Source organism: Propithecus coquereli, unplaced genomic scaffold (assembly GCF_000956105.1).
Source record: "Propithecus coquereli isolate 6110/MARCELLA unplaced genomic scaffold, Pcoq_1.0 Scaffold126, whole genome shotgun sequence".
NCBI classification, from domain to species: domain Eukaryota; kingdom Metazoa; phylum Chordata; class Mammalia; order Primates; family Indriidae; genus Propithecus; species Propithecus coquereli.
The window spans coordinates 1,801,380-1,828,407 of NW_012136747.1; the positions used below are offsets into that span (position 1 = coordinate 1,801,380).

The 27,028-nt window shown below is 57.0% G+C and overlaps 2 protein-coding genes across 3 annotated transcripts in view; one reads left to right on the top strand and one right to left on the bottom strand.

Moving 5' to 3' along the window:
• The window catches only part of PMM1 (phosphomannomutase 1), a 17,593-nt gene extending 6,723 nt beyond the window's left edge, over positions 1-10,870 (top strand). The window contains exons 2-8 of one of the 2 annotated variants that reach the window (XM_012638077.1): positions 716-833; positions 1,884-1,960; positions 2,114-2,205; positions 2,438-2,537; positions 5,334-5,409; positions 6,601-6,716; positions 10,832-10,870. In XM_012638077.1, coding sequence (XP_012493531.1) covers positions 716-833; positions 1,884-1,960; positions 2,114-2,205; positions 2,438-2,537; positions 5,334-5,409; positions 6,601-6,716; positions 10,832-10,837 — 585 coding nt within the window. In that variant the 3' untranslated portion in view covers positions 10,838-10,870. Of the gene's footprint in view, positions 1-715; positions 834-1,883; positions 1,961-2,113; positions 2,206-2,437; positions 2,538-5,333; positions 5,410-6,600; positions 6,717-7,048; positions 7,620-10,831 lie in introns of those variants that run through there. The other variant, XM_012638076.1, reaches the window with a different exon arrangement.
• On the bottom strand, positions 9,345-19,095 carry CSDC2 (cold shock domain containing C2, RNA binding). The gene is made up of 4 exons (XM_012638078.1): positions 18,985-19,095; positions 11,123-11,421; positions 10,116-10,238; positions 9,345-9,681 (listed from the first exon to the last, which is right to left on the bottom strand). Exons 2-4 carry the CDS (start codon positions 11,296-11,298, stop codon positions 9,519-9,521), a joined length of 462 nt encoding a protein of 153 aa, XP_012493532.1. The 5' UTR covers positions 11,299-11,421; positions 18,985-19,095; the 3' UTR covers positions 9,345-9,518.
• Positions 19,096-27,028: the final 7,933 nt, after the last annotated feature.

The following is a 27,028-nucleotide window of genomic DNA, read 5'->3' on the forward strand; positions in this document are numbered from 1 at the left end:
CCCGGCCCACAGTGTAGTATTTCAGAATCAGTATGTTCCATTCTCTGATTGACAAACATGTAAGTTGTTTGCAGTTTTTCACTATAATAAACCACACCCCAGTGAACCTCCATATATACCTAGGCAAGAGAACTGGATATTCTGGGTGACAGGGCACGTGCATTTTAAGTTTTAATAGATCTTGCCAAATTACCCTCCAAAATGGCTGTACCAGTTTACACTCTGACCAACAGCGTTGGAGAGTGCCTGTTCCCCTACATCGTCGTCTACTCTAGACATTGCTGGCCTTGTATATCTGAATATATGAAATATGGGTTATAAGTTATTATGAAAGTTTACATTTCCTTAGTGAGGAATCTTTTCATGTGATTAGTCACCAGTTAATTGCTTTTCATTTCCAAGCATTTGAGATGCATTATCTCATTTAATCCTAACAGTGACCCCCTCCCAGTGATTACTCCTATGGTCCCCATTTTACACAAGGGAATATTGAGGCAAAGAAAGACAAAGCCATTTGTTCAAGGCCATCCTGTTTCTGAGGGACTTGAGCCAGGGTTTGAATACAAGTGCATCAAATTTTTGAGGTCTAAACCTTGTGCTGCTTCAGATCCAGGTGGACTGTGGGCTCTCTGGGTTCTGAACACTAAGTGAGGGCTGAGTGGAGGTCCCACACATACTGACAGCCAAATCCTGTTCCTCCTCTTTCCCCCCACAGAAAATTGACCCTGAGGTGGCCACCTTCCTGCAGAAGCTGCGGAGTAGAGTGCAAATTGGTGTGGTGGGCGGCTCCGACTACTCTAAGATTGCCGAGCAGCTGGGCGAAGGGGATGAAGGTAGGCATGGGGGCGGGGGTGGAAGGAGTGGGGAGTTCAGGAGATCCTTGGGCACCTTCAAAGACCCAGTCCTGCTTCTGTAGGCAGAAGTAGAGGAGTTGTTCCATCGCTGATTGAACCAACATTAAGTGAGCGCCTCCCTGGCAGGCCTTGTGCTAAGCCCTGGAGAAACAGCTGGGAAAAAGGCAGGCCGCATACTGCCCCTATGCAGTTTACATGCTCACTTCTCCCTGCTCAGTCTGAGTCTTGATTTCCTCACCTTTAAAATGGGCATAATCAATAATGGCTACCATTTGTTGAAAATGACCATGTGTTTACTGCGATTCATTTCACCCTCACAGTCACACTTCAGAGTAGGCGTGATTATCCCACGCAGCAGAGGAAGGCTCTGAAGTTACCGAGGAAATTGTGTGGATCCCAGAGCCCCTGGTCTCAGCTTAGTCAAAGCAGGTGCCTCCAGTTCCTCGCCAGAAACTTCCTTGCATTTTCTCTTTTCCCCACCCCTTGTTCATTCCATTAGCAAACCCAAAGGTATCTTCCTGTCCCCTTGATGCCCCCACAACCCCATCACAGTCCAGGTGATCCCCTGCTGCCTGCACCCTGCAACAGCCTCCTGGCTGTGCTCCCTCTACCTCCTCCCACCCACCCTGGCCACTTCTGGTGGCAGCCAGCCCTGAGAAGACAGTGATGGAAGCCGTGAAACGGAAGGAAGCCCCTGCACGGAGGGGCTGTGGGAGCACAGACGGAAATGACGCCCTCTGCCGGGGAGTCCTACAAGGCTGGCAGAGGAGGATGCAAGGAGGGAAGCCAGGGGTGGGCGTTCCAGGCAGAAGGACCTGCCCATCTACTTGGGGGCAGAGGCCTAGAGGTGCGACTGGATTGTCTGGAGAAAACAAAATTGCAGAGGGAGATGAGGCTGGAGAAGCAGAATGACCTTTGAATGCCAAACCCAGGGTGTGGGCTGAGTCCCTTTCTACTTGCCTCTGGGGTGACAGTCAGACCTGGTCTCATACTCTTTCCTTCTCCGCTGGCCTCTCTGTGGCTCCAAAGTCATCGAGAAGTTCGATTACGTGTTTGCCGAGAACGGGACGGTGCAGTATAAGCATGGCCGGCTGCTCTCCAAGCAGGTCAGTGCCCTCAGGGCTTGGTCAGGGCCACCCTGCTTTTTCTCAGTGGGACAGTCCCAGGGTGCCTTCTGTCCTGGGCTGGGGGAGAGGTGCCATGCCTGTCCTGGGTTGGGCAGCCAGGGCCACAATCAGAGCCTTGTGTTCCTTGCCCAGACCATCCAGAACCACCTGGGGGAGGAGCTGCTGCAGGACTTGATAAACTTCTGCCTCAGCTACATGTCTCTGCTCAGACTGCCCAAGAAGCGGTGAGGTCCCGCCCAGCCTGGCCTCTGAACCCGGGCCCCAGGGAGGAAAATCGTGGGTCCCTGAGACGGAATCTGGAGATACTCAGGCCTCTGACTTAGCAGGGGCGGGGGTGGGTTCCTGTCCCCTTTGAAGTCCAGGGATGCTGTGGTCCCAGGTGGGGCTGGATTTGAATTCAGGGCTGTTTTCCTTCTCTCTGGCTCCTGCCCTGCTTCCCCCCTTCCATCCCCCCAGTGGAACCTTCATCGAGTTCCGGAACGGCATGCTGAACATCTCGCCCATCGGCCGCAGCTGCACCCTGGAGGAACGGATCGAGTTCTCCGAACTGGACAAGGTGCCGCTAGCTGTGTAACCATAGGCCTGTAGGATGTCAGTCACTCGACCCTCTGAGCCTTTATTTTCTCTCTGCTTCCCCAAGCCAACACCTCGGGGGCATTTCCACCTCCCACCCACATCGGGTCCAACAGCTCCTATCCGTCTGGTCATCTACAGAACAAGACCCCACTGTCCACACCGTCACCTTCCCCCAACCCCAGGCTGCCCCGAGTCCCCTCCCTCTGTTCCTTCCATCCCCCAGAACCCTGCCCGTCTGCTTTCCAGCTTCTGAATACGTCCACCACACACACTCCCTGCGTGCAATCCTTCTGTGGCTCCCTGTTGCCAACTAGACGCTGTCCCAGCCCCTCCTGAGGGACCCTGAGGGGTCTGCCAGGCTCCAGCTCCCCTCTTCAGCCCCCTGTCTGCACTCTCCATGCTCCACTTCCTGTTCCTGGAACACACCAAGTTCCTCTCACCTTCACATGTGCTGAACCTGCCAAACCTTGGGGTGCATTTTGCTTGTCTCCCCACAGTCCACTTCCTCTCAGGGATGGAGCGATCCGTCCATCCAGGCCTTTGCACACTGGCCCGTCCATGTGGGTCTCTCTGACCTGACCTGTGGCCCCCTGGCTGATTCTAGAACAGCAGTGGTAGTATCCCACCTCCCTCTCGCCCGCTCACCCTTACCCTCTTCACATCTGCTCGCACCTCACCTTCCCAGGGGAGCCTACGTCTACCATTGTACCCCAGAACTTCCTGCTCCTTCTGCTTTATTTCTCCCCAAGCAGCCGTCACCACCCTCTGACACCCTCTACCATCTATTCTTAAATCTTGGTTACTGTCTGTCCCCGTGCCAGAACTGCACGCTCCCTAAGGGATCTCTGCAGCCCACTCACCTCTGGATCCCTGAGCCTGACGCGTAGCAAGTGCTCAGGAAATGTTTTTTGAATGAACGAAATAGGTAATGTTATCCCCATTTTATGAATGAGGAAACCAAGGCTCAGATGGAAAGTGACTTGCTCAAGGTCATGTGGGAGTTGGTGCTGAGCAGATTTGATTCCACCTTCAGCCCTCTGGTGCTTCCTTGAGGGTTGGTGGGACTCTTTGGCAATGGCCTCCCACCCCAGGTCCTGAGGCTTGGGAGGCAATGCCCGTGGGCATGGGACTTCTCTTATCAGAGTAGTTAATATTGGCCCTTCCCACACACACACACTGAGAGGTGACGCCTTCTCAGACCACGCAGGTTTCCAGTCCCAGCTCCACCTCCTACTTGCCTGGTAACCTGGAGAAGTAGCTTCACTACTGTGCGCCTCTGTTTTCTCACCTGTGGAGTGGGGATAATAGTGGCTCCCATCCCATGGGCTGTCATGGGCCTGGTGTGGGGGTCTGGGGGTGCACACACTGACTCTTCCTGCAGCCCCCTTCTCTGGTCTTTTTGGCTCCTGTTCGCCCCCTCCTGGTACTGGAAGGGCATGAACATTCCTGATCTGAGCCTCCTACACGCGCCCCACACAGATCCCATAGAATGCCTTACTCTCCTACAGTCATTCAGAAACCTGAGGGAGGGGCAAGGAGTCCCCTTCCCTAGAGGAGGACTCTGAGGCCAGAGGGTGAGTGAATAGCTCAAGGTCATCATGCTGGTCCCCGCTGAGGCTGGACGTGGCATACAGGGCTGTCCAGTGACCAGTATGGTGCTCCAAAGAAGGAGGTACAGCAACCCTGAGCCATGTGGAAACATTTCTTCAGAGCTTGGGGTACCCTTAGCTCTGGCCTCCCAGGGCCCACCCACTTGGCTGGGAAGGCAAGGCCAAGGCGAGCAGGTGGCTCACATCGCTTATCTGCTTTTGCATGAAAGGGAAGGAGGCAGGGGTCATTCATTACTTCCCCATCCTTTAGTCCGGGAAATGGGCCCAGAGAGATCAGGCGAGTTGCCTGTGGTCACACAGCTGGGCCTGGCTACCTGCCTCCAGGACTCCCTCTGGGGCATGTCTGGCTTTATAGCTCGTCCTCCCTGGATGGCTTCTCCAGGCCGCACGCTGCTGCCCAGCTGCTGCCCATGCCTGCCTCTCCAGTCCAGCGCTACCAACTCTGACCTGCGAGCAGTACTAGTCGCCCCACTCCCGGGCTCCAAAATCCTCAGTGGTTCTTGGTCTCAGTCTGGTCTCCAAGCCCCCTGTGAGCTGAATGTCCTACTGAGCTCCCACCACTGCTTAGCCAGATGGGGGCTTGAACCTCTGTGCCTTTGCCGTGGTGTGAGTGCGCTGAGTGACCCATTTGCTCCCATGATGCACAGCAGCTGAGACGTCAGGCTGACTGGTTTGAATGTTCAGCCCCGCCCCAGGCCGAGCACGGCAGCTCCCCTTTGTGGCACCAGCAGGGCAGGCCCAGAGGGGTCCTCATGTTTGCAGAGGCGCTGCCGGAGTTTCGAGGTCCTGCTCGGAGGGGTGGAGGTGGTTGCGAGGTTGGTGCTGTGGCCACACCTGGCATCCTGCTGCCCTCTCTGAGTGCCACCGCCAGTTACTCACGGGTCTTCTACTCTTGGCTTCCCACGCTCCAGCTTCTGAACCAGTACCCGGCCCATGCCTCCATTGGCAGGGAGCCAGACAGTCCGCAGTCACAGCCCTTCTGGATTCAAGCCCTGGCTCTGCCACTAAGGCTGGGTGACCTTGACCAGGCCCAACCCCTCATCTGTACAGTGGGCATCGTGCCCACCTGGAAGACTCTGAGCTTAGGCAATTGCGTGGCCAGCACAGGCCCTAGCGCACAGCGGCTCTCTGAACTCAACCTGCTCTTCCCTCCCCCCACCCTGCAGAAGGAGAAGATCCGGGAGAAGTTCGTGGAAGCCCTGAAAACAGAGTTTGCCGGCAAAGGGCTGAGGTTCTCCCGAGGTACGTCCACCCTGCAGAAGCCCTGGGAGGCCTGACCCAGGGGCCCTCTCTCACTGCCCACCCCTCCCGAGGCCAGGCTGCAGAAGTCCCTCCCACCCTCAGGGCACAGCAGAGGCTCAGTTTTTTGTTTGTTTTGGTTTGGTTTAGTGTTTTTTGAGATGGGGTCTCTGTTGCCCTGGGTAGAGTACAGTGACATCATCATAGCTCACTGCAACCTCCAACTCCTGGGCTCAAGGGATCCTCCTGCCTCAGCCTCCTGAGTAGCTGGGACTACAGGCACGGGCCACCACCCACACCTGGCTAATTTTTTCTATTTTTACTAGAGAGGGCATCTCGCTCTTGCTCAGGCTGATCTTGAACTCCTAAGCTCAAGCAGCCCTCCCTCCTCTGCCTTACAGAGTGCTAGGACTACAGGCGTGAGCCACTGCACCAGGCCAGGGGCTCAGTATTTACCGAGCCCCAGGCTTCCCCACAGCAGTAAATATCCCACGCCCACCAATTGCTCAGGCCAAAAACCTAAACATCTCCCTTCAGTTCTCTCCCCAACCCCTCCCCAAGTCCAGTCTCCTAGCAAATCCCAGGGCCCTATATACTCCCAAGTGCATCTGGAATCTGACTGCCACTCACCTCTGCTGCCAGCAGTTCTTCCCAGGCTCCAAGTGACCCCAACCCCACTGGCCCCGCTCTGCCACCTCATCCCCTTTCCAGCGGCCAGAGGGGAGCCCACCTGAGTCAGGGTCACTTGGTGCCTGGGTCATGGAGTGCCTCTGCTCAAAGCCCTTGAGAGGCTCCTCCTCATCCTCCAGATAAAGCCAAGGGCCCTGCCCCTGCGTCTCCCAGCCCTTTCTGTTGCTGGGACACTCCTCCCCCTTCCCAGCCCCGGGGCTGTACTTCGTCCCCCAACCATCCCCACTCTGGGCCAGGTCCCAGCGCAGGGTCATCTCCCTGCCCACGCTGGGGGGGGTGAGCCTCTCTCCCCCGAGGTGGTCTTGTTTATGCACCACTACCTGTTCCCCCAGCTGAGTTGCAGCTTCCATGAGGAATGTGACTCTGCCCTGTGCCCTGTGTTGAGTGGGCACTCAAGGGTTGTTGAATGAATGAAGATGGGGCCCTGCCCAAGCTCTCCCCCTCTGCTAGGCTTGTCTGCCCCTCCCAGGAGGGAATCACAGCGCCCCCCCACTCTCTCCGCAGGAGGCATGATCAGCTTTGACGTGTTCCCTGAGGGCTGGGACAAGCGCTACTGCCTGGACAGCCTGGACCAGGACAGCTTCGACACCATCCACTTCTTTGGGAATGAGACCAGCCCTGTGAGTGCGGCCCAGCCCAGGTTCCCCTCAACCCAAATCGCCCAAGGTCCAGGCCAGGACACAGGGCAACAGAACAGACCTCTTGTGGGGGTGGGGCTCCCTGAGAACAGCCATTGCTCACAGCCCCAGCACAGATTGGAAGGCTGGGCCCAGAGTGGGCTGGACTCTTATTCCATGTCACATAGCAAGTCAGGGCAGGGCTGGTGACAGCTGAGATGAGCTTCTTGGTAGGTTCGAGGGGACGGGAGGAGGACAGGGCGGCTGCAAGCCCCACCGTGGGAGCCTCCTCCAGGCTTCACCCAAATATGCCTTTTCTGCTCTTCTGTGTGCAGGGTGGGAATGACTTTGAGATCTTTGCTGACCCCCGGACTGTTGGCCACAGTGTGGTCTCCCCTCAGGACACAGTGCAGCGATGCCGAGAGATTTTTTTCCCAGAGACAGCCCACGAGGCCTGACCCACACCTATCACGGTGACTTCCAAAGAGCCAGGCCCAGGCCTACAGAGAGGCCCTGGCGCTGGATGGGTGCTGGGGCCCCTCCTGCTCGGGCCCAGGGCACCTGCCCTGTGTACCTGCTGCAGCGCCCACCCAGATAGGGCCAGGGGCTGTGAGGATGACTGTCCCTAGCCGGTCGTCCCCTGGTGAGGCTGGCTTCTGTCCTCCCAGGGCCTAGTGTTCCTGTCCTCTGCCCAGTGGCCCTGGCCACAGCTGCTGCTTGTGTTTCTGAACAGAACAGGTTTCTGTCTACACAGAGGGGAGGTGTGTGCAAGTGTCATGTGAGATCTGGCCCACCCTGTCTGCCCGCCCCAGTTGACTGGGTGCCAAGTGGTGGGAAAGGTGCATATTTTAGAGAACTTTATGTCACAAATATTAAAGTTCCCAGAGCAAGGTGTGGTGTCAGTTGTGTCTGAATGGGTGATTGGCCCCAGTCACCACTGCAGGCGAGAAGCAGGCACGGAGGGCAGGGACTTGGGCCAGGACACACAGGAAGTCTTCGATCCAGTCGGAGGGGGCTCCATGGAGGCCCCAGCCAAGGGCCAATTTGGTGTGTCCTTCCCCAGCCCCTTCTCTGGGGACCCAGACAGACAGAGGCAGCTCTGGCCACAGTAGGTCACAGTTGAGGGTTTATTGCCAGTGTTAGGAAGGATGGGGAGCCCAGTGGCGGGGGCCTTGGGAGGGTCTCTGGCTGGGCACCGCAGGGCCCGTGAGTGGGGAGGAGAGCTGCTGCCCCACCCCAGGTGGCCCTGAGCCAACTGGCGCCTAAAAGGGGCCTCCTCACAGGAGGGAAGCCTTGGGGACTCCTAGGAGTCAACCTACGCCAACAGGCGCTCTGCCATGGGAAGTGGGATCCTTGTTCGTCAGGGGACAGGCCTTGCTGAGCCTATCTCAGAGTAGGGTACCAGATGGGCGGGGCCTCCCAGCTTTGGGGCTGTCTGGCATACCTCGGCAGCTCTGGGCTCCCAGCCTCTGTGTGGTGAGCACTGGAGCAGGCTTGGGGTGCAGATGCCCCACTGACCAATGCCCTGGGGTCTTGGGGCACCTACAGGGCCAGAGATCCTCCTAGGCAGGCACTGACCCCCCCCCTCATCCTGGGCATTTGAGCCCCCAGTTTTACTCACAGATGGGGTCTCAGAGTCACCGTCCCCTGGCAGCCCTCCCGCGAACCTGTGGCCCCATTTCCCCCATCAGGTGATGTGCTCTCTGGAAGGGAGCGTGCCAGCCAGGGGTGGGGAGGTGGAGGCAGGCAGGGCCCTCCTTCCCCACATCCCAGGCCCCCATCCCACCTAAGAGTGCGCGTGCGCACACACACACACCCCCTAGCCCCAAAGGGACTCCAGGTGGCAGGGGGCCACACATCAGGGACGGACAAGGTAACCACCTCAAGCCACTGGCTTGTCAGGGGCCAGTGGGAGCCTCCCGTCCTGTGGCTTTGGGATGAGGGTCTAGCGAGGGGGTTGCAGGACCGGAGATCTCCCAGGCTGAGGGCCATCCTCGTGGGCACCCAGCCCTGGCCCTGCCTGAGGGGACGTGTGTCCGTCCATTGAGGTGTCCTCAGCAGCCGTTGTGGCCAGGCACAGGGCGGAGTGTCCGTTTGTGAGTCGGGATAAAGGAGATGGCTCCATTGCAGCTGGGGAGGTGGACCCCCCCTCCATGGACCCTCACCTCAGGGCAGGGAGAGGCCGCTGGCTCAGTGTGGCCCAGGGGAAGGAACACAGCTGGCCAGGCTGAGGAGGGCGGGGGGACTGGCTGGCAGCTCAGGAGCCCCAACCCCCTTCCACCCTCAGGCCCCTCTTTCCTGCCCCACAGTGAGGAGCTCCTCCAGAGCACTCACCAGCCTGGCTTCCGAGGGGAAAGGTCCAGGCCACGGTGGGAGACCCCAGCCCAGGGCGGGGGATGTGACTAGCACAGCAGAGTCTGGCCCCGGGCCAGGGCCTGGCAGAGGAGGACACAGAGTGGGGGCAAGAGGAGCGAGCGTGTATGGAGGGGTCCCACTGTTACCCTGGACCCTGACTCGAGGACAGTGGCCAAGAGGCCGAGTGGGCCCGGTGTGTCTAGGGCAGGGAAGGGAAAGAGGCAGTGGACAGCAGAGAAGCCAGGCCTGGCAGCCTTCCCCTCCGCCCAGCTCCTGGCCAGCTCACACAGCAGTCACGGGCCACAGGGGTGGGTGGAGCACACGCTCACAGCCACAAGCACAGACAGACACGCACACGGGGACATGCCCCAGGGACTGGCTAGCCAGCACAGTGGGGGCACAGGGCTGGCTGCTGCCCATCCACCCCGTGTGGCTCCCCACCCACCCAGCCTAGGAGCCCACAACCTGGCCAGACCACGTCTCGTGGGGAGTGTGGGGGGCCAACTGGGTGAGCACCACCTCCACGGCCTGGAACTTCTGGTTCTTCGGCGGGATAGGGCACATCTTGTAGGTCACCTCGTCGCCCTCCACCGGCACGTACTCCCCCTCGATGCTGGTGGTGTGGGAAGGGGTGGGAGAGGGGGTCAGCCCAAGAGCAGGCCCCACTCCCGAGACAGCCCTGCCACCAGCTTCAGGAGGCCTGGCCCTGGGCCTTGCTAGGCCAGGGAGACTGGGCAGCCTCGCTTCTCAGAGCCTCGGCTCCCCGGTCTGTAAAGTGAGACTCACAAACGGTACCTCCCTGTCTCTGTCCTGTGGGCGCAGGGTGGTGCCTGACTGGCCTCCCCGCCACCGCCCCTCCCAGGGCCCCCTCCCCGCCTGGCCCCAGCCCTCCTCTGCCCATGCACCCTCAGCCGCTGCAGAGCAGGGAGAAACGTGCCAGGAATGTAGACCATGGCCAGGGCCAGAGGGGAGAGGCCTGGGGAGGCGTTTTTTTGAGGCGTTGGGAACACTAGGGCAGGGGCCCAGCCAAGACGGGAGAGGACTCACTCAGATACGTGCACGAAGATGTCCTCCGACCCGTTCTCAGGGGTGATGAAGCCATGGCCCTGTGAGCGTGAGAACTGCTTGCAGACGCCCTTGAACACTGGGCCCGCTGAGGCTCGGGCTGTCCTGGAGACAGGGTGGGAGGATTAGAACTTTGGCCTGGGGAGGCCCTCCCTGGACCCCCACAGCCTCTGGGCCCCCCAGCTAAGCCTGCCTCAGGGCTGCAGGGGACCCACCCCAGGCCAGAGACAGTGCCCCTCTACACAGCACCCTCCCTCCTGAGGTTGTTCGGGCTCAAATGTATTTCCTGTTGTAAGATTTGTGTGAAGACTGTCCGGCATAGGTGTGAATGCCTCCCCAGATGGCGAGCTCACTGTCTCCTCGAGTACTGTATCCTACTCGCCATTCCTCACTCGTCATTCACTAAGCGTCTGCTCTGTGCCTGGCCTTGGGTCAGCACAGAGGACAGTCAGAGCCGACAAAAAACTCCTTTGGCCAAGCCAAGTCTGTCTCCCACAAACCCCCTCTCCCATAGGACCTCACCCAGTGACCCACCCCAAGGCCCAGAGCTAGTCTCCGTGCCCACCCTGTCCAGAGATTAACTTCACATCTCGATCTGTGCTCATGCTGTTCCACCTGCCCGAACCCCCAACCCCCTCACCTGGTACGGCCAGAACCCCCTCTTCCCTGACAGCAGGCCCTCCCCCTCCCCCTGCCAGGTGTAACGCAAGATGGACGAGCCCCCTCTGGATCTTAGGCAGCTCAGGGGCTGGGACTTTGTCTTATTCCTCCTGCAGCCACCGGCCAGGAGCTCAGTAAGTCTTTGTGGAATGAATGGATGGAGGGGTGGGGGATGGATGAACAATCACTGCAGTTACTGAAGGTCCACACCCTGCTCCCTGTCCTCAGGTGAGGGCCACAGGGGTTGGAGGAGGGTGAGCGGGGGCATCCCAGGCTGAGCCCCGTCCTGGGGAAGGGTCATGGAGCCTGGCTGAGGGGCAGGTACTCACGCCGAATACGTCCTGGTCCGTTTGGTGGGCAGAGGACTGGGTAGGTCCCGCGATGGGACACCGCCCCGTTCCCAGACTCTGCTGCCCTCCCGGTGGAAGGGGAAGGTGGGCCAGACAGGGGACTTGGGGGAGTGGAGCGGGGGCACAACCGGGGGTGACGTGGACTCCGATGTCATGGTGGGGCCAGCAGGGGAGCCTGGTGGGCTCTGGGGAGCAGGGGCCGGCGAAGGGTTTGGGCGTCCTTGTGGGCAGGGCCCGGCCTGGCCCTGCTCAGCGGCCTCTCTGGCCACGGGCTCCGTCTGGAAGTGGGAGAGAGAGGCACAGTGAGTACAGTCTGGGGGGTGCAGCTTCTGGACCCCGGACAGTAGGCAAGGGGGCCGGTCCTGCCTCTGCCACTGCTTCAGGCCCCTCACGGCTCCTTCCTGGCTGAGCGTCCTCACCGGGAAGGCAGAAGAGTCAGGTGACCCTTAAGTCCCAGCTCACAGTTTGACTCTAACTCCAGGGCCCTGGGAGGTGGTGGGTGGGCAGCCAGTGATGGTCTGGAATATAGTTTGGCGTAAGTGTCGGCTGTTTCAAATTCAAAGACATCGGTTCAAATCTCAGCTTTGTCACCTACAACTTGGTGGCCCCAAGCAAGCCACTCAGCGGCTCCAGCAGGGCCGGTGGGAGTGCAGGCTCCAGCCCCAGGCCAGGGTTTGAATCCTAGCTCCCTGCGTGGCCTCAGGCGACACTGTTAACGTCTACTCCATCTCCTGGTCTGTAAAGTGGAGGTCGCATTGGCTCCTGTTTCATAGAGAAGTTGCTGTGAGGGTTGGATGACTTTCCACACGCTCAGAACAGGACCGGCATGTGGCGAGCGCTGGGGAACATTGGCTTTCTCCTCAGCCCTGGCCCGAGAGCACTGAGGACGGAACGACTTGGTGTGCGCGCCAGCGTCTGGCATCCAGAGATACCCGATAAATTGCTATTATCAAAGCTAATTCATAGAAGTCCCCAAGTCAACAGCTCAGCGCCTAGTGGCCTTGAGAAAATTCATTCCGTATTTTCCTCTGAGGACGAGCACATAATTCCCCCACCCAGGCACCCTCCACTCCTCCCCAAGGGTTGGGAAAAGATGCTGCTGTGGACCTCTGGGGTGGGACAGGTGGTCTGCCACAGTGCGGCTGGGAAGGACCCGGAGACCAGAAGAGCGACTCTGCCACTTGTTAGCTGCTGACCCCGAGCCTCAGTTTCCCCATCTGCACAATGGAGCATATAAACCCTGCCTCGCTCTCTCACAGCCTGTGGTGAGGCTTGGCTGAGCCTGGGGAGATGAAGAAGCTCCCATAGTCCATGGTGACACAGGAGTTGGGGTGATGGGTTCCCCACCCCCATTCCATCTCCCCAAGGCCTGGAGGTCAGAGGTGAGTTCCTGAGCTCCAAGTCTATTTCTGGCCTCCATTTTGTGACCTCTCCCCCTCCCCCAAAGCCTGGAGTTTCCAGGGAAGGGTTTAGGGCTCCTTTTGAGTCCAGAGCTCAGGAAGCACGAAAACAGAGCCCAGGAGTCACTCCACTCAACCCGCGTCGCAGGAGCAGGTCTCCCAGCCTCTGCTCAGGATTATGTGGCAAGTGGGATTTTTCTGGCCCAAGGTGATGAGCTGGCTCTGCCACCCCTGGGAGTGGATGGAGGTGGAGACCCATCCTGTCCCCACTCCCCTGCCTGGCTCCGCCCTCTAAAGCTGATGTGGGCTTTTTCTCTCCGAGCTCATTCCAGGAGGCAGGGTGGGCCAGGTTCCTCATTGTCATCCCTGTTTTAGGGAGCAGAAAACGGAAGCTTCAAGCAGCCACACAAACTCGAACGTGAATGTTCACAGCGGCCCTTATTCACGATAGCCAGCAAATGGAAACAACCCAAATGCCAATCAGCAGATGAACGGGTAACAAATTAAGGGATAGCTGTACAGGAGAATATCACTCAGCCATGAAAATAAAATAAAATTCTGATTCACACTGCAACATAGATGAACCTTGCACACCTAAGTGGAGGAAGCCGGACACAGAAGGCCACGTAGTGCCTGATTCCACCCATGCGCGATGTCCAGACATAGGCGGTAGAGCAGTGGTCACCAGGGGCTGAGGGAGATGGGAATGGGGAGTGACTGCTAACGGGTAGGGAGTTTCTTTGGGGGTGATGAAAATGTTCTCCAATTGACTGTGGGGATGGCTGCACAACTCTGTGAATACAGTAGAAACACTTGAACTGCACACCTGAAGCAGGTAAATTTTATGGCGTGTGACTTACATCTCAATAAAGCTGTTGCCAAAAAAAGAAGACAGGGCAGCAAAGTTGCCCAAGACGACAGAGCTGAGAAAGCAGCAGATGCCCTGCAGTGCACTCCTGGAGTGCTGCCTGTTCCACCTGGGTGAGGGGTGGCAGGCAATGGGGACAAAGGCCCTGCCTCCCTCTCTCTAGGAAGCTGGGCGGTCCTGACCTCCCTGCTGCAGTTTTCCCAGGCCTGCCATTGTGCTTGGCAGTGACAGCCAGTGCTGGGAGGTCCTTGGGGCTGGAGGCGGGAGATGTGGGGAGAGAAGGGGAGGGCAGGGGGGAGGGTAGAGGCAGCCCAGGGTGGTTGCCAGGGGAGACATAGCTGAGCTGGGGCCTGCTCTGGCCAGCCAGGCCTCCCACTGGAGTGACTGTGACTGCAGCTCTAGGCCTCATGCTAAGCAGGCAGCAGGGACACGGAAAGATGCACTAAAGATGCCAGGTCAGGGTTGAGGGCAGCTTCCCCTGCCTGCGCCTCCCCACCATGGGCTCTAGAGGTGGCCAGAGACCAGGCAGCAGAAGGAGCAGAGGAGGAATCACAGCAACAACGATGGTTGTTCTAGGACTGGCTGGGAGAGGGCAGGGCCGGGAGCTGCAGAGAACATGCTCCCCTCCTCCCACCCCAGCCTCAGTTTCCTCATCTGGGAAATGGGATTACAAGAATCCCTCCTCCAAGGGCTCTTTTGAGGATGAAAGGAGATGGAATGCAGGAAGCCCTGAGCAAGAGCTTGCTCCTCCCAGACAGGCTGCTGAACCAGTGTGGGGGAAGGAGGGTCAGAGGGAGGAGGAAGGAAGATGGTGGGAGGGGGGAAGGAGAGACCTGGCCGAGCCAGGCCAAGCCCATCATTCACTGTCATCTCCTGTGTCCTTAAGGACTCACCCACCCCTCACAGCTCATGGCTTTTTGTTTAATCTCTGCAACAGCCCTTTAAAGCTGGTGCTATGGGCTGGGGCGTGGTGGCTCACGCCTGTAATCCTAGCTCTCTGGGAGGCCGAGGCGGGCGGATTGTTTGAGCTCAGGAGTTCGAAACCAGCCTGAGCAAGAGCGAGACCCCGTCTCTACTAAAAATAGAAAGAAATTAATCGGACAACTAAAAATATATAAAAAAAAATTAGCCGGGCATGGTGGCGCATGCCTGTAGTCCCAGCTACTCGGGAGGCTGAGGCAGGAGGATCACTTGAGCCCAGGAGTTAGAGGTTGCTGTGAGCTAGGATGACGCCGCGGCACTCACTCTAGCCTGGGCAACACAGTGAGACTCTGTCTCAAAAAAAAAAAAAAAAAAGAAAGCTGGTGCTATGATTACCCCACTTTGCAGAGAAGGAAACTAAGGATCGAAGAGGTGAAATCCCTCGCTCAAGGCCGCACACCAGTCAATGTCTGGACCAGGATTTGAACCAGCACAATCTGATTCTGGAGTAGGAAGTTCAGGCCCTGCACTGTGACTGACTTGCTGTGTGACCTAGCGCAGGGCCTTTCCCTCTCTGGCCCCTGCCAGGGCCTGGACCTGGGGGAGATGCACAACGCCCAGCAGCCCAGGAGACCAGGGAGAAGGGGACAAGGAGCTGCAGAGTGAGCCTCCAGTTCAGACCCTCTCTCCAGGGTGTTGCTGCCCAAAGCGGCAAGTACAGGCTTCTATTGTCTGAATGCGTGTACTGTGCAAAGTCCTTACAGAGATTATTTTCCATGTTTCAACCTCTCAGTCACCCTATAAGGTTGAAATTACAATTTTTCCATCTTGCAGATGAAGAAGCTGAGGCTCAGAGAGGTTAAGTGACTCGCCCAAGGTCACACAGCAGGTGACAGAGTCCAGATTTGTCTGATGAGAAACCAGTGCTCCTCCTGTGCAGACAAATTCTGTTCCTGCTTCAGCCAAGATGAGGATGGAGTTTTCCCAAAAGAACTTTCCCAAAAGAAAAGAAGCTAAATGAGAAAATAAACTCCCTCAAGAGCTGAGAAACTGGTTATGTTTGCAGAACATTTGTTTCACTTCAAACGGGACTAAAGGCCAGCCCTGGAGGGACTTGTGTGTCTGTCTGGGGTATCTCCTGCCAGGAACAATGCCCTTCAGAACCAGCAGCTGGGGGGGTAAGAGGGCAGCTCAGGACTCAGCCTGCCTGGGTTTGAATCCAGGCTCCACTACACCCTACTGAGTGACCCTCCCTTTCTGAGCCTCAGTTTCCTCATCTGTCAAATGGGGCTAACCATAGCACCCTGTCCAGGTTGCTGGGAGGAGCCAAGGAGCTGTGTCAATGGTCCCTCTGTGAGTAGGCACCTCCCAGCCCTGCGTGTTGGCTCTGAGCCAGGCCCTGCATGAAGCCCCCTGGACTCTGATTCTGCAGACAAAGGGGCCAGAGGCAGCAAACACAAAACAGCAAGGCTGTTTGGAGATAACCTGAGGCGTGATGCAGTGTCACAGGGCCATGGCTCTCTGGAAGGTGACTCAGCCCTGTAGCAGGCGATCCTGGCCTGTGCTGGGGCTCCACTCGCATCCTCAGCTTCCCCAAAAAGAATGGGGTAGAAAATGGCTATCATGGTCCTCTCTTGGCCATGAGAGTCCCCCTTAGCCTGGGCAGGTCAGGGAAAGCCAGCCTGCTCAGCTGCCCCCTGCTGCGTGACCTGCCTGCCCCTCTCTGGGCCTCACCTTTCCCTGCAGCTACAGGAATCATTGAATCATCGCTGGCCCAGGTGACTAATAAGGAGCAGTCCAACTCTCCTCTGCGCTTTTCAAAAACACGCATGCAACTGCCATAAAACTGAGTGCCAGACTCTGGGACAACAAGCATGAGGGAGACGGGCCTGCCCTTAGGGACGTCCAGTCTGGCGTGGGAAACAGACATACGGACGATCAAAACACGGCGTGGGAAGTCCTGACGCAATGAGTCTCAGCCACCATCGATTGGTCACTGACCGTGTGCCAAGCTGTGTGCCAGGCCCTTTGCCCCATTTCCTCATTTAGTCCTCACGAGAACCCTGTGCGATGATTACTGTTAGTGCACCCATTCCTCAGACGGGTAAACGGAGGCTTGCTGAGGTCACCAGCCGGTCAGGTGCAGCACTTGTGCATCTGGAGATGTTTGGCAGAGGGTGTGCAGAAAGGCCTTGGGCAGGAGGAGAGGAGGGGAGGGGACCAGCCACGCCCTGGGAGCAGCTCCCGCCCTCCCCTGGAGAAGGAGGAGTGGGATGTGGAAGACCCGGGGAGCCAGGACTCAGGGTTCTATTTCTAGCTTTGCGCTGACTCAGACCATGACCTTGGGTGAGTCATTCGCCAACTCTGCTAAGCTTAAAAACAACTCTCCCAATAAAAATGTCCCCGCCCCAAGCCCCCATTATGGGGGAGCAGATGGGGAGGAATGGGTATGGTTGCTTAAAAATAGAAAGGACAGGGAACACAAGATGACAAGGAAGGGCTTCCTGAATGTTGGGGACTTGTCCGTGGTGTGCCCTGGGAGCGAGCAAACGAGCTCAGGACGGCCCGGTGGAAGCCGCACTTCCCTTGGAGGCCCCTCACCCAGCCTCCCAGATGCTCCTTAAAATATATCAGTGCAGGAGCTGCTCCTGCAGCCGAGGTGACCTGATTAAACCTGGCACTCGTGTGTGTGTGTGTGTGTGTGTGTGTGTGTGTGTGTGTGTGTGTGTAAGGGGCTGCCCAGCCAATACTTGACCTTAATTATTTAAAAGACCCTTTAACCCTTCTGCTTGTCATATTCCCAGGTGGCCGTGTGGGCTGCTGTGGTTAAGGCATTTCTGACATCGGTGGTGGTGGCTGTGTGACCCTGGGCAAGTTGCTTTCCTATTCTGCGTCCCCCTAGAGAGAGGCACAGACTGGTCAACGCCGCATACCGAGTGGTGGAGCTCAAACTCACGTCAAAGCCCATGAGCTTCCCGCTGTGCCAGGGCAGCCCACTGTGACTGTCATTTGCTGGCTTTGGGGCAAGAGAAGAACCCCCCCACTGCTTTTTAGCCCCCTGTTTTGCTGTTCAGCATGGACAAAGGTCTGAACTTCCCCAGCCCTGTTCCCACAAGGCTCTGGAGCCTGGCAGCCCTGGTTGGGACCAGTGGATGTGACCAGCTAAGCCAGGCCCTGAGCGCCCTCTGCTGGGTGAAGCCCTAGGGGTGGGGGGCACCTCCAGACCAGCGGGCAGGTGTCCTCTCCCCACAGTCATCCATATCAGGCCCCCAGCCCCCACCCAGGGACCCCCTCCCTGACGAGTAGACATCCATGAACACTGCCCAGCCATTTCTCTCCAGGCCTGGGAGAGGCCAAAACTGTCCTCTGGCCTTTCCCAGGCCGCAGTGCAGCTAGTTCCCATTTACACCTGTCATCTTATTTTTTGGACGAGGGGGCAAACAGATCTAGATGCGCAGATATGGAAAATAGATGGTTTTGGAATAGACTTCAAGGAAACGGGAGGGGAGGGCAGGGCAAAGCTGGGAGGAGAAAACATTTGGAATTTGGAGGCCCAGAGGCCTGTGGGATGGAGTCAGGTTTTGGGAAACCAGCTCCCCATCCCCCAGGGGGTTGGAGACCTGTTCCAGGGATAGGCCCCAACTGGACCCCATCCCGGGCACGGTGCCAGGCTCTCAGAGAGGTTGCCCACCCCCCACCGGACACACTTCCTTCTCCCCTCCCCCAGCCCCAGCGCTGCAGCAGTTCACACTCTGTATTTATTATTGTTCTCACCCTGCGTCCCCTCCCCTCTCCCTGGGAAGAGCCTGCAGGCTGGCAGCTTGGCAGGAACCTGCTGTCTCCTTGTGGGTGCCAGCATCGCCCCTTATCTCCGCCTAGACTCCTTGTGCCAGGGTCAGGTCACTCAGGGGCTTGGTGCCGGCCAAGGCCACCCTGAGTCCCTGCATCCCATGACAGGGATGGCCTGGCAGGCCCTGGCTTATCTCTGTTTCCCTGCAGGGGCTGCAGGGCTGCACTCTGGCCAGCAGGAGGTCAGAGCAGGGCGGGACCAGCAGGCAGGGGAGAGGCAAGTGCTTGGGTGGGGGTGGCTCCCAGGCAAAGAAAATAATAACATGGGGCCACCTCTCCAAGCCAATTAGCACAATTATCCCCATCACATGGGGGTGGGGAATAGAGTCAGGATAAGGTCCAAGTGTCTGCCTGCCCCAGAAAGTCCCTCCCTGGCCCCAGCCCCAAATTCCTGGGGAAAGACCAAGGATGCTCCCCCTACACTGTCCTTTCAGCTTCTGAAAGGAGCGCTGATTTCTCCCTTCACAGCTTCCTCTCCTGGTACCCCGACAGGAGGCTGCGGCTTGGCTTGGCAGGTATCTGCTGTTCTGTGCCTCCCGAGGCAGACACGAGTCCCAGACACAGACACAGACACACTCCCACGGGGAGCCGCACAGCCTCAGCTCCCTTGGGGCCCCCGGGGGGGGGAGGGAGGGACAGTGGGCACCCTACGTCCCCCAACATCCCAGCGGGGAGCTGAACTGGGCTGGTCAGCCCCCATCTTCCCAGGCCGGCAACCTGCCCCCCACGCCTCCCCTCCCCCCTTCGCCCCACCAAAGCCACAGTTTCCAGCGAGGTGCCCTCGGCCCCATCCAGCCCCTCACCTCTCCGGGTCCCGGCACTGCCTCCCGCGGTGTCAGCGCCCTGCCCCTCTGGCGCGGAGCTGGCGGGCAGGGGACGGGGCTGGAGGATGCGCTGTGTGTGAGAGTGTGTGTTGTGTGCGGCGGCACCTCGGCCCCTCACTCACTCACACACGCCTTCCAGCTGACGTCAGGGAGAGCGGGAGGGAGGGCCTGGGGTGGGAATTTGTACTCCCTGCTTAAAGGGACACCAGGCTCCGTCACCTCTGGCCCAGACACCACCTCCCGAGTCAGGCACCACCAGGTGAGAGACTTAGCTGTGTGTGTCTCTCAGGGCCCTAAAGCTTCTTTTTTTGGAAAGTGGCTTTTATTGCTGGGCCAAGGTATAATTTGCCCTGCCGAGTCAGGGTCGCCGCTGAGTAATGCAGGGGAGGAGGCCCCGGGGACAGCGCTGCATTCCTGGTAATTAGAGAGCAAGCGGGGTGGTGAGTGTGAGCGAGTGTGAGCGTGGGAGTGTGGGGGTCCTGCGGGGCGGGGGGAGAATGGAGATCTGAGCAGAGAGGCAGCCTCCTGCGGGTGCTTAAGGCGAGCTGGGCCCCCAGGGCTCCCAGACATTCCTCTCTGCTCTGGACACCCAGAGTGGCCCTGCCCGCCCTTGGCACAGACGCTGTGCTCAGGTCCTTCTCCTCACCTGGCTCTGAGAGCCTGAGAGTGAGGAGTGTGGGCAAGTCACAGGAACTCGCCTGTCTGGTACCCAGGAGGCCCTTGGGATGTTTCTACCGAATTAGATTGAAGAGGACCGTAAGGGAGTGATAAGCTTGCTACACCACACACACACACACACACACACACACACACACACACACACACACACACACACACACACACACACACACACAGCCTGCGAGGCTCTGAGCAGAGAGGACCCACCACCCGCATGCCCAGTGGAACAGGCGCCTGCTCCAGACAGAGCTGAGTTTCCACATCAGACAAGCCCTGGGTGTGAAGTGCTCCAGAACTTTCAAGCTGTGTGACGTTGGGCCAGTCCATTGTGACTCTGATCCTCCACTGAGAGGCCTGGCGGAGGTTCCCGTGTGGTACTATAAGCCCGGGGCCCGGCTGTCGGTGACCTCCACGAAGGGGCTTCTCTCTGCACCCCCACCCCACCCCTTCTCAGCCCCGGCTTGGAAAGAAGCAAGTCTTTCCCTGGTGTCACCCAGAACCGCTGAAGCACCGGCATTTTCAAAAGAAGTCATATTAAAATAAAAAGGAGGTGGTAGTTAAAAGGGAAACAATCAAGAGAAACACGAAAAGCTAATAAAAATAGCTAAGATGCGTTGAAAGCTTCCTGTGCGCCAGGCAACATGCTTTGCCCTCATTTAAACCTCACAACAACTCACTCATTTATTTTTGTCATCCCTGTTTTACTGGTGGGGAAATAGGGGTTCAGATGAGAGGAGGGACTTGCCCACGTTTGCTCAGCTGGTTAGAGGGGCATTTGAACCCAGGGCCACCCAATGCCACCACATATCCCTGTCTTCCAGAACCTCCCAGAACAATCAGGCTCAGACAGTTACGAGAGGTCTGGTGATAAATGCTGCATGTTGCTACCAGAGCCTGTCTGCGGACTCACCCAGGGGACCCTCCCTCCCCAAGTTCTCTTCCTCCTTTGCCTTCCTCTCCTCCAAAAATAATAGTGCTCACAGGGCCCACGTAAGCGTCACCTCACCTGCCTCTTAGAACTGGCTCAGGGAGACCCTGGGCCTTCGCGAGTCACCCGGAAGTGATAGTGACGGAGCGGGGGCCCCAGGCCAGTTTCCACCCACGTTTCTCAAACCCACCCCCCTGCCCTTCCAGGAGAAGGCTGGGGCCGTGGCGGACCCTGCAGTTTCCTCCGCCAGCCTCTCAGGAGCCTGTCTGCTGGGACCTGCCTCCCTGCTCTCTCCGCTCCTGGGCCGCAGGCCCCTGCCCGGAACCAGTGTCAGGGCTGGAATGTTCGCGGCCAGGCCAGCTCTTCTCCCGTGGCCCCTGAGTTGGTGGAGCCGTTGGTGGCCAAGTGCCGCATGACAAGCTGATGGGCCAGCTGAGGGGGAGTGGCTGGGAGGACTTCTCTGAGCTCCAGGTGACAAGAGGAGCCAGCCTTGCCAGAACGGAGAGAGAAGACATCTAGAGGGGAGACACCCTCAGGCGGGCGTGAGCCTGGTGTGGCAGAGGACCAGCAGGGAGGCAGGCCGGGCCGGGCGAGGGAAGGGGACGCAGGGTCCCTGAGGCCTGGCTGCGTGGCTGAGGCCCTGACCCCTGCCTTCGCGTCCAGTCCCGCTCTGGGCCTCTGGGCGGGCCGGTGAACACGTGCCCAGGGCTGCCGGGCAGCCAAGTGCAGTGAATGAAGCGGCTGGGCCGCGTCTTGAGTAGCGCGGTGATTACCGGGCACAGCTGTTCATTGAGGAAAAGAGCAGCCTGCGGCGCCACCCACCCACCCACCAGCAGCTGAGTAACAAAGAAATCGTCTGCCTGAAACCAGGGGCTCCGCTGTGGAGGCTATTTTTGTGAAAAGCTGAGAATTCGAAAGCACATCTCGAAAGCCTCCTAGGCTTGGAGGAGCTGAAGAGGTGGGTTAGAGCCCAGCGGCCCTGAGTCCTACTATCGACCGCAGCCCACCGACAGCGGCCAGGCCCGGACCACCAGACCACCGCGGCCTCGCATCTACATCCCTTTAAGGTACATAGGACTCTAGGTGCTGGTGCTATTCCACAGAGCATGAGGCAGCTCAGGCACAGAGAGGTTAAGAAACGTGTCCAGCGTCACACAGCTGTTGATGGAGCTGGTTTTAAAACGCAGGGGTTCCTGCTTCATTACACTCATATTATCTTTTTCTTGTTTTTTAAGACAGAGTCTCGCTCTGTTCCCCAGGCTAGAGTGCAGTGGCTCAATCATAGCTCACGGCAGCCTTCACCTTGTGGGTTCAAGCGATCCTCTGCCTCCGCCTCCCTCGTAGGTAGGACTACAGGTGCACAGCACCATGCCTGGATAATTTTTGAATTTTTTGTAGAGACGAGGTCTCGCTATGTTGCCCAGGCTGGTCTTGAACTCCAGGCCTCCCAAAGTGCTGGGATTACAGGCGAGAACCACTGTGCCCAGCCTGCACTCTTACTCTTTCTGCTACGCCACGCCACGCTGCCTTTGAAACACAGCAGGGAACACAGCAGACATGCTCCTCGAGTTCACGAAGCTCATGTGTCATCTAGAGAGACAGACGATACCAAATACGCGAACATAAACGTATAATCACAAATTATGAAAAACAAACAAGCAAGGTGAGATGATAGAGATTAGCAGGGAGGAGTCCACCTGCTGAGCCTGTGGGCTGAGGAAAAGCCTCTCTGAGAGGAAACTCTGTAAGCTGAGCCCAAATGGTGAGACTGAACCAGCCTTGTAAAAAGCAGGGAAGAGCATTTCCTGAAAGGGGAACAGCATAGGTGATCCCCCAGAGGCAGGAAAGAACTCTGCATGTGGCTGGAGCAGGCAGTAGCAGGAGAGGGGGCAGGGGTCACATTCGGTGGGGTTCGGGGGGCCTAGCAAGAAGGCTGCTCCTCATCTGAAATGAGAGGGGAAGGCATGACATGTTCCTGCCTCCAAACAGCATAGCTGGCAGCCTGGCAGAGCCTCTGTGTGATTTGGTGGCGAGGAGACTTCTGAACTTTGCATCCTTGTCTGGGTAGAGATCAGTGTGGGCAGGAGGGTGAGGGGCTGGGTGTTCCCCCAACTGAGGCCCTGGCCCATGGTGGGGGGCCTCCTCCTGCAGCTGCTGCTCGGATTCCTTCCAGGTCATTGTGAGGAACTCTCCGTGAGGGGCTGGAGGGCCTGGCCCACAGCCCACCTCCCCTGCGCCCTGCCCTAGGTCTGACTCCCGGCTGTCCCAGGCCCGGGCTGTGAGCCGAGCCCTACTGGCCATCTGTCCACTCACACACACTCCTGGACACCTGGGCCGTGGGCCTCCAGCCTTCTGAACACTTAAGGCTCACCTCACCCACCCTCACCATCCGAGCAAGGCTGTCCCCGATGCCCTGGCTAGAGCAGCAGTCCTTGTCACTCACCATCACATCATCCATGTGACCTTTCTCATAGCAAGGCCTGAAATGATGTCCCCTACATATTGCTGTTTCCTGTCGGTGCCCCCAGAGCACGAGCCCCTAGAGGAGGCCTCATCACAGCGGCCCCCACCAAATACCTAGTGACTCTGCATTTTACTTTCTGCCCAAGCCAGAACAGAGAGCAACATCCTGGGGACATTTTGTTTAGGCCCCTTCTAGAATCTCCTTTGCCAGAGGCTCTTCAGCCTGTGCCTTTGCCTCTATGGGAGGGCATTTTAAAAGTGCCCAGAAGAGAATGGTTGCTGAGCCTATTCAGCAGACTGTCAAGGACATCACTCAGCTAGCTCCTCAGAGCCTCTGTCCCTTGAGAACCTGAGAAGTGCTCTGAAGTCTCAGAGTCAAGAAAACCTGGACCTACCTTCAATGCCTGGTGAGTTTCCACATTGTAATTGAAAATGTTTTTCTCTTTGCTTTGGCTGCTAGGAAGCTCAGAGCCAATAATTCTTCTATCACCAGCGAGTCTACAGGACCATGTATATCTCAGGGCTAATCTTTTCTTTTCGTCCCTCTTTCATTCAATCATCCAACAAATATTTGTCTGGGACTTGTATGCCTGGCACTTTTCCAGGTACTGAAGAATCAACAGTGAACAAAACAAAGTCCCCGTCTTCATGGAGCTTATAGTCAAGTAGGGGGAGGGAAGCAATAAAACAACTTAATACATAAACTATGTCATGTTGGAAGGCAAAAAATGCCAGGGAAAACTATTAAACAGGGGAGTGGGGGATAGTGGTGGGTGGTTTGCTATATAAAACAGGGCGTCAGTGCAAGCCTCAACACAGTGACATTAGAGCAAGGAGCTGGAGGAGGTGAGAGTGGTAAGAGGAACGGTGCTCAGGAAGAAGGAACAGCACAGGCAGAGGCCCTGAGTGGGGAGTGTGCCTGGGGCATCGGAGAAAGTTACCAGGCAGAGGAGTGGGGCATGAGGTCGGAGGGGACAAGGGGCAGGAGCACCCCAAGGGCTGGGAAGGCCATCGTAAAGCCCCGGCCCTTCCCCCAGGGAGATAGGGCATTGCAGGGTCTGGAGAGGAAGAGCTCAAACAATGTCTCTCTGGCGTCTGTGTTGGGTGCAGACTGCAGGGGCCGAGGGGAGGGACGTGGAACCCTGTCTAAAGGCTGCTGTGATGGCCCAGGTGAAGGGTAAGGGTGAGCGGGACCCCAAAGCAGCCATGGAGGTGGAGGGGAGAAGTCGGATTCTGGATGCATTTTGGAGGTAGCGACAACAGGATTTGCTGGGGGTTCATGTGGGGTGTGAGAGAGAAAGAAGACTCAGGACGATTCCTAGGTTTGGGCCGAGCAAGCAGAAGGATGAAGTCATTTTCTAAGACAGGGAAGGCTGACAGGAGCAGGTTTGTGGGGAGGGACAGCTAGGCTGCCACCATGGCTCGTGTTAGCCTTCAGTTGCTAAACAGAACTGTGGAGCAGGTGGGTGGCCCAGTCTGGAGGGGACAGGTGGGACCAAGTGGTAGGTGCTATGCCACCGCCGGCTGGAGTGTAGACAGAGCAGAAAGTGACCTGAGACCCCTAGCAGCTGGAGGTGGGGCGAGGGGCTCTGAGGTGGGAGGAGGACCAGGGTGAGCCTCCGAGAAAGGGTGTTTGGAGCAGGAGGGAGTGATCCCTGAAGACAGAATCACCACTGGATTTGGCCACGAGGAGCCACCAGTGACCTTGAGAAAGCAGCTTGGTCCGAGCAGTGGGGGCAAAGCCCTGGCTGCAGCAGGCTGGGGAGAGAATGGGAAGACGGGAGCTGCGAGCAGCAAGGACGGACGACTTGACTCTTGTGAGCAGTTGTGCTGGTAAAAGGAGCAGAAAAATGGGGCACTCACTGGAGGGAAAGGGGGCCAGAAGAAGCTTTTTTCTTTTCTTTTTTTAAGATGTGAAAAAAATCTTAATTGCTTTTTTTAATTTAAGTTTTATTCATTTTTGAACAGGCAGTATATTCCCATGATCCCAAACATCAAAGATTCCAAAAAGCATTTGGGAAAATATTCTCCCTCCTCCCCCTGTGCCTACCCCAGTCCTCAGGCACTCAGCTCCTCGCCCTGGAGACCACCAGTGTCATCAGTTCCTCACGCGACCTCCCAGAGCTACGTTCTGCACAAACCGGCATTATATTACTAATTTTCTCTCTTTTTCACACAAATAGTAACATCCCCATACACACTGCTTTGTACCTTGCATTTTTATTTATTTTATTTTATTTTTTTGGTAACAAAGTGGTCTCACTTTGTCACCCAGGCTAGAATGCAGTGGCTGATCGTAGCTCACAGCAATCTTGAACACCTGGGCTGGAGCATCCTCCTGTCTCAGCCTCTCAAGTAGCTGGGACTACAGGTGTGTGCCACTATACCTGGCTAATTGATTCAAAATATTTTTGTAGAAATGGGGTCTTGCTATGTTGTCCACGCTGGTCTTGAATTCCTGGCCCCAAGCGATCCTTCCACCCCAGCCTCCCAAACTGCTGGGATTACAGGCGTGAGCCACTGTGCCTGGTTTCCATTTTTAGATAACAATGTATCTTGAATATCATTCTATATCAACACAAAGAGCATTCTCATTCTTTTTTTATGCCTTCATATTTTTCTGTTATATACCGTGTATCTTTTCCAGCCTATGCTCTCCTGATGGACAGTCATTTGAGATCGGTTCTGTTAGTACCTCCCTTTTACAGAGGCCATGAGGCGTGGAGAGGTTCGTTGTGACGCCGTGGGAGCTCCGTGCCCCTGGTCACCCCATGTGACTCTCCTCCTCCTGCCTTGATTAGGTTCCAAACCTATTTCTCTCTCAGTCCTATACCCTCAACCATTATTTTGTTATTCTTTTGTTCATTTAAAGAACACATATTTACAAGCTGAGGTCATGCACCAGGCACTGGGCGAGGCCAGAGGATATGGAGGGACATGATAGAGAAGTCCTCTGCTGTCACTGAGTTTGCAGATTAAGTCATGTGTATTTGCTTGTAAGCCACCTCAAATCTTCCATGAAGTGATGTGGAGAATTAATAAAGAGGCCCGATCCCTGTTTTCACCAACGAGTAAACCAAACGTGCCAATAAATCATTGTTGCAATCCCCTGAGCTGAATACCGTAACAGAAGCCTGGGAACCCTACACACTGAGCGCTTTGGTGCTGGCCGAATCCCTGCAGCCTGGTCCCCCTCCAGCTTCCCAGCTCAGAGGTGAGGGTCCACCACCAGCCAGTGGCTGAAGCTCTCCGGGTTGGTTTCTCTCACCCCTATCCCCACCCCCAGGCCATCCCACCATTCTACCCCCTGAAGACCTCTGAGCTCCGCTCGGCTCTACTCTCCATGGCTACCAGCCTTGCTCCGGCCTAATCTTGCCGGGGCCAAATAATAACCTCCTCCCTGATCTTCCTGTCTCCACCCCAGCCCCTTCCCACCCGCTGTGCACCCAGCTGATGCGTCCCTGTGTCATTTCCCTGTCCTAACCTTCTTAGGCTTCCCTTTGTTGCCCTTGAGCTAATGTCATGGTAGGGGCAGAGCCAGTGGTTAGGATCGTGGGCTCTGGAGCCTCAGTCCCAGCTTTGCCACGAACTGGCTATGTGAACTTGAATGACCTACTTCACTTCTCTTTCCTTGGATGAGGCAAAATGAGACAATGAGATAAACGAGAATGATGAATGATAGCGAGATAAATAAGATACTGACAATAGCTCCTACATTATAGAGCTGTTGTGAGGATAAAAGTTAATACATGTAAAACACTTAAACAGTGCTTGACATATAATAAGTGCTCAATGTTAGCTGCTAATATTATAATAAGTCCCTCTAATCTGGACTCTGCTTAGGTCTCCAACTTCATAGCTTACCAGTTCTCATCTCCTGTGTAAATCAGCTGAGATTCTTTTGATTATCTAAAAGCACAAACTCAGTCTCTCTCCCTCTGTCTCAATCCACCC

Coding starts and splice junctions, on each gene's coding strand:
- CSDC2 (XM_012638078.1), bottom strand. CDS start 11,298: ATGACATCGGAGTCCACGTCACCCCCGGTTGTGCCCCCGCTCCACTCC. Junction 10,239..11,122: donor CGGACCAGGACGTATTCGGC/GTGAGTACCTGC, acceptor CCCTGTCTCCAG/GACAGCCCGAGCCTCAGCGG. Junction 9,682..10,115: donor ATCTTCGTGCACGTATCTGA/GTGAGTCCTCTC, acceptor CCACACCACCAG/CATCGAGGGGGAGTACGTGC.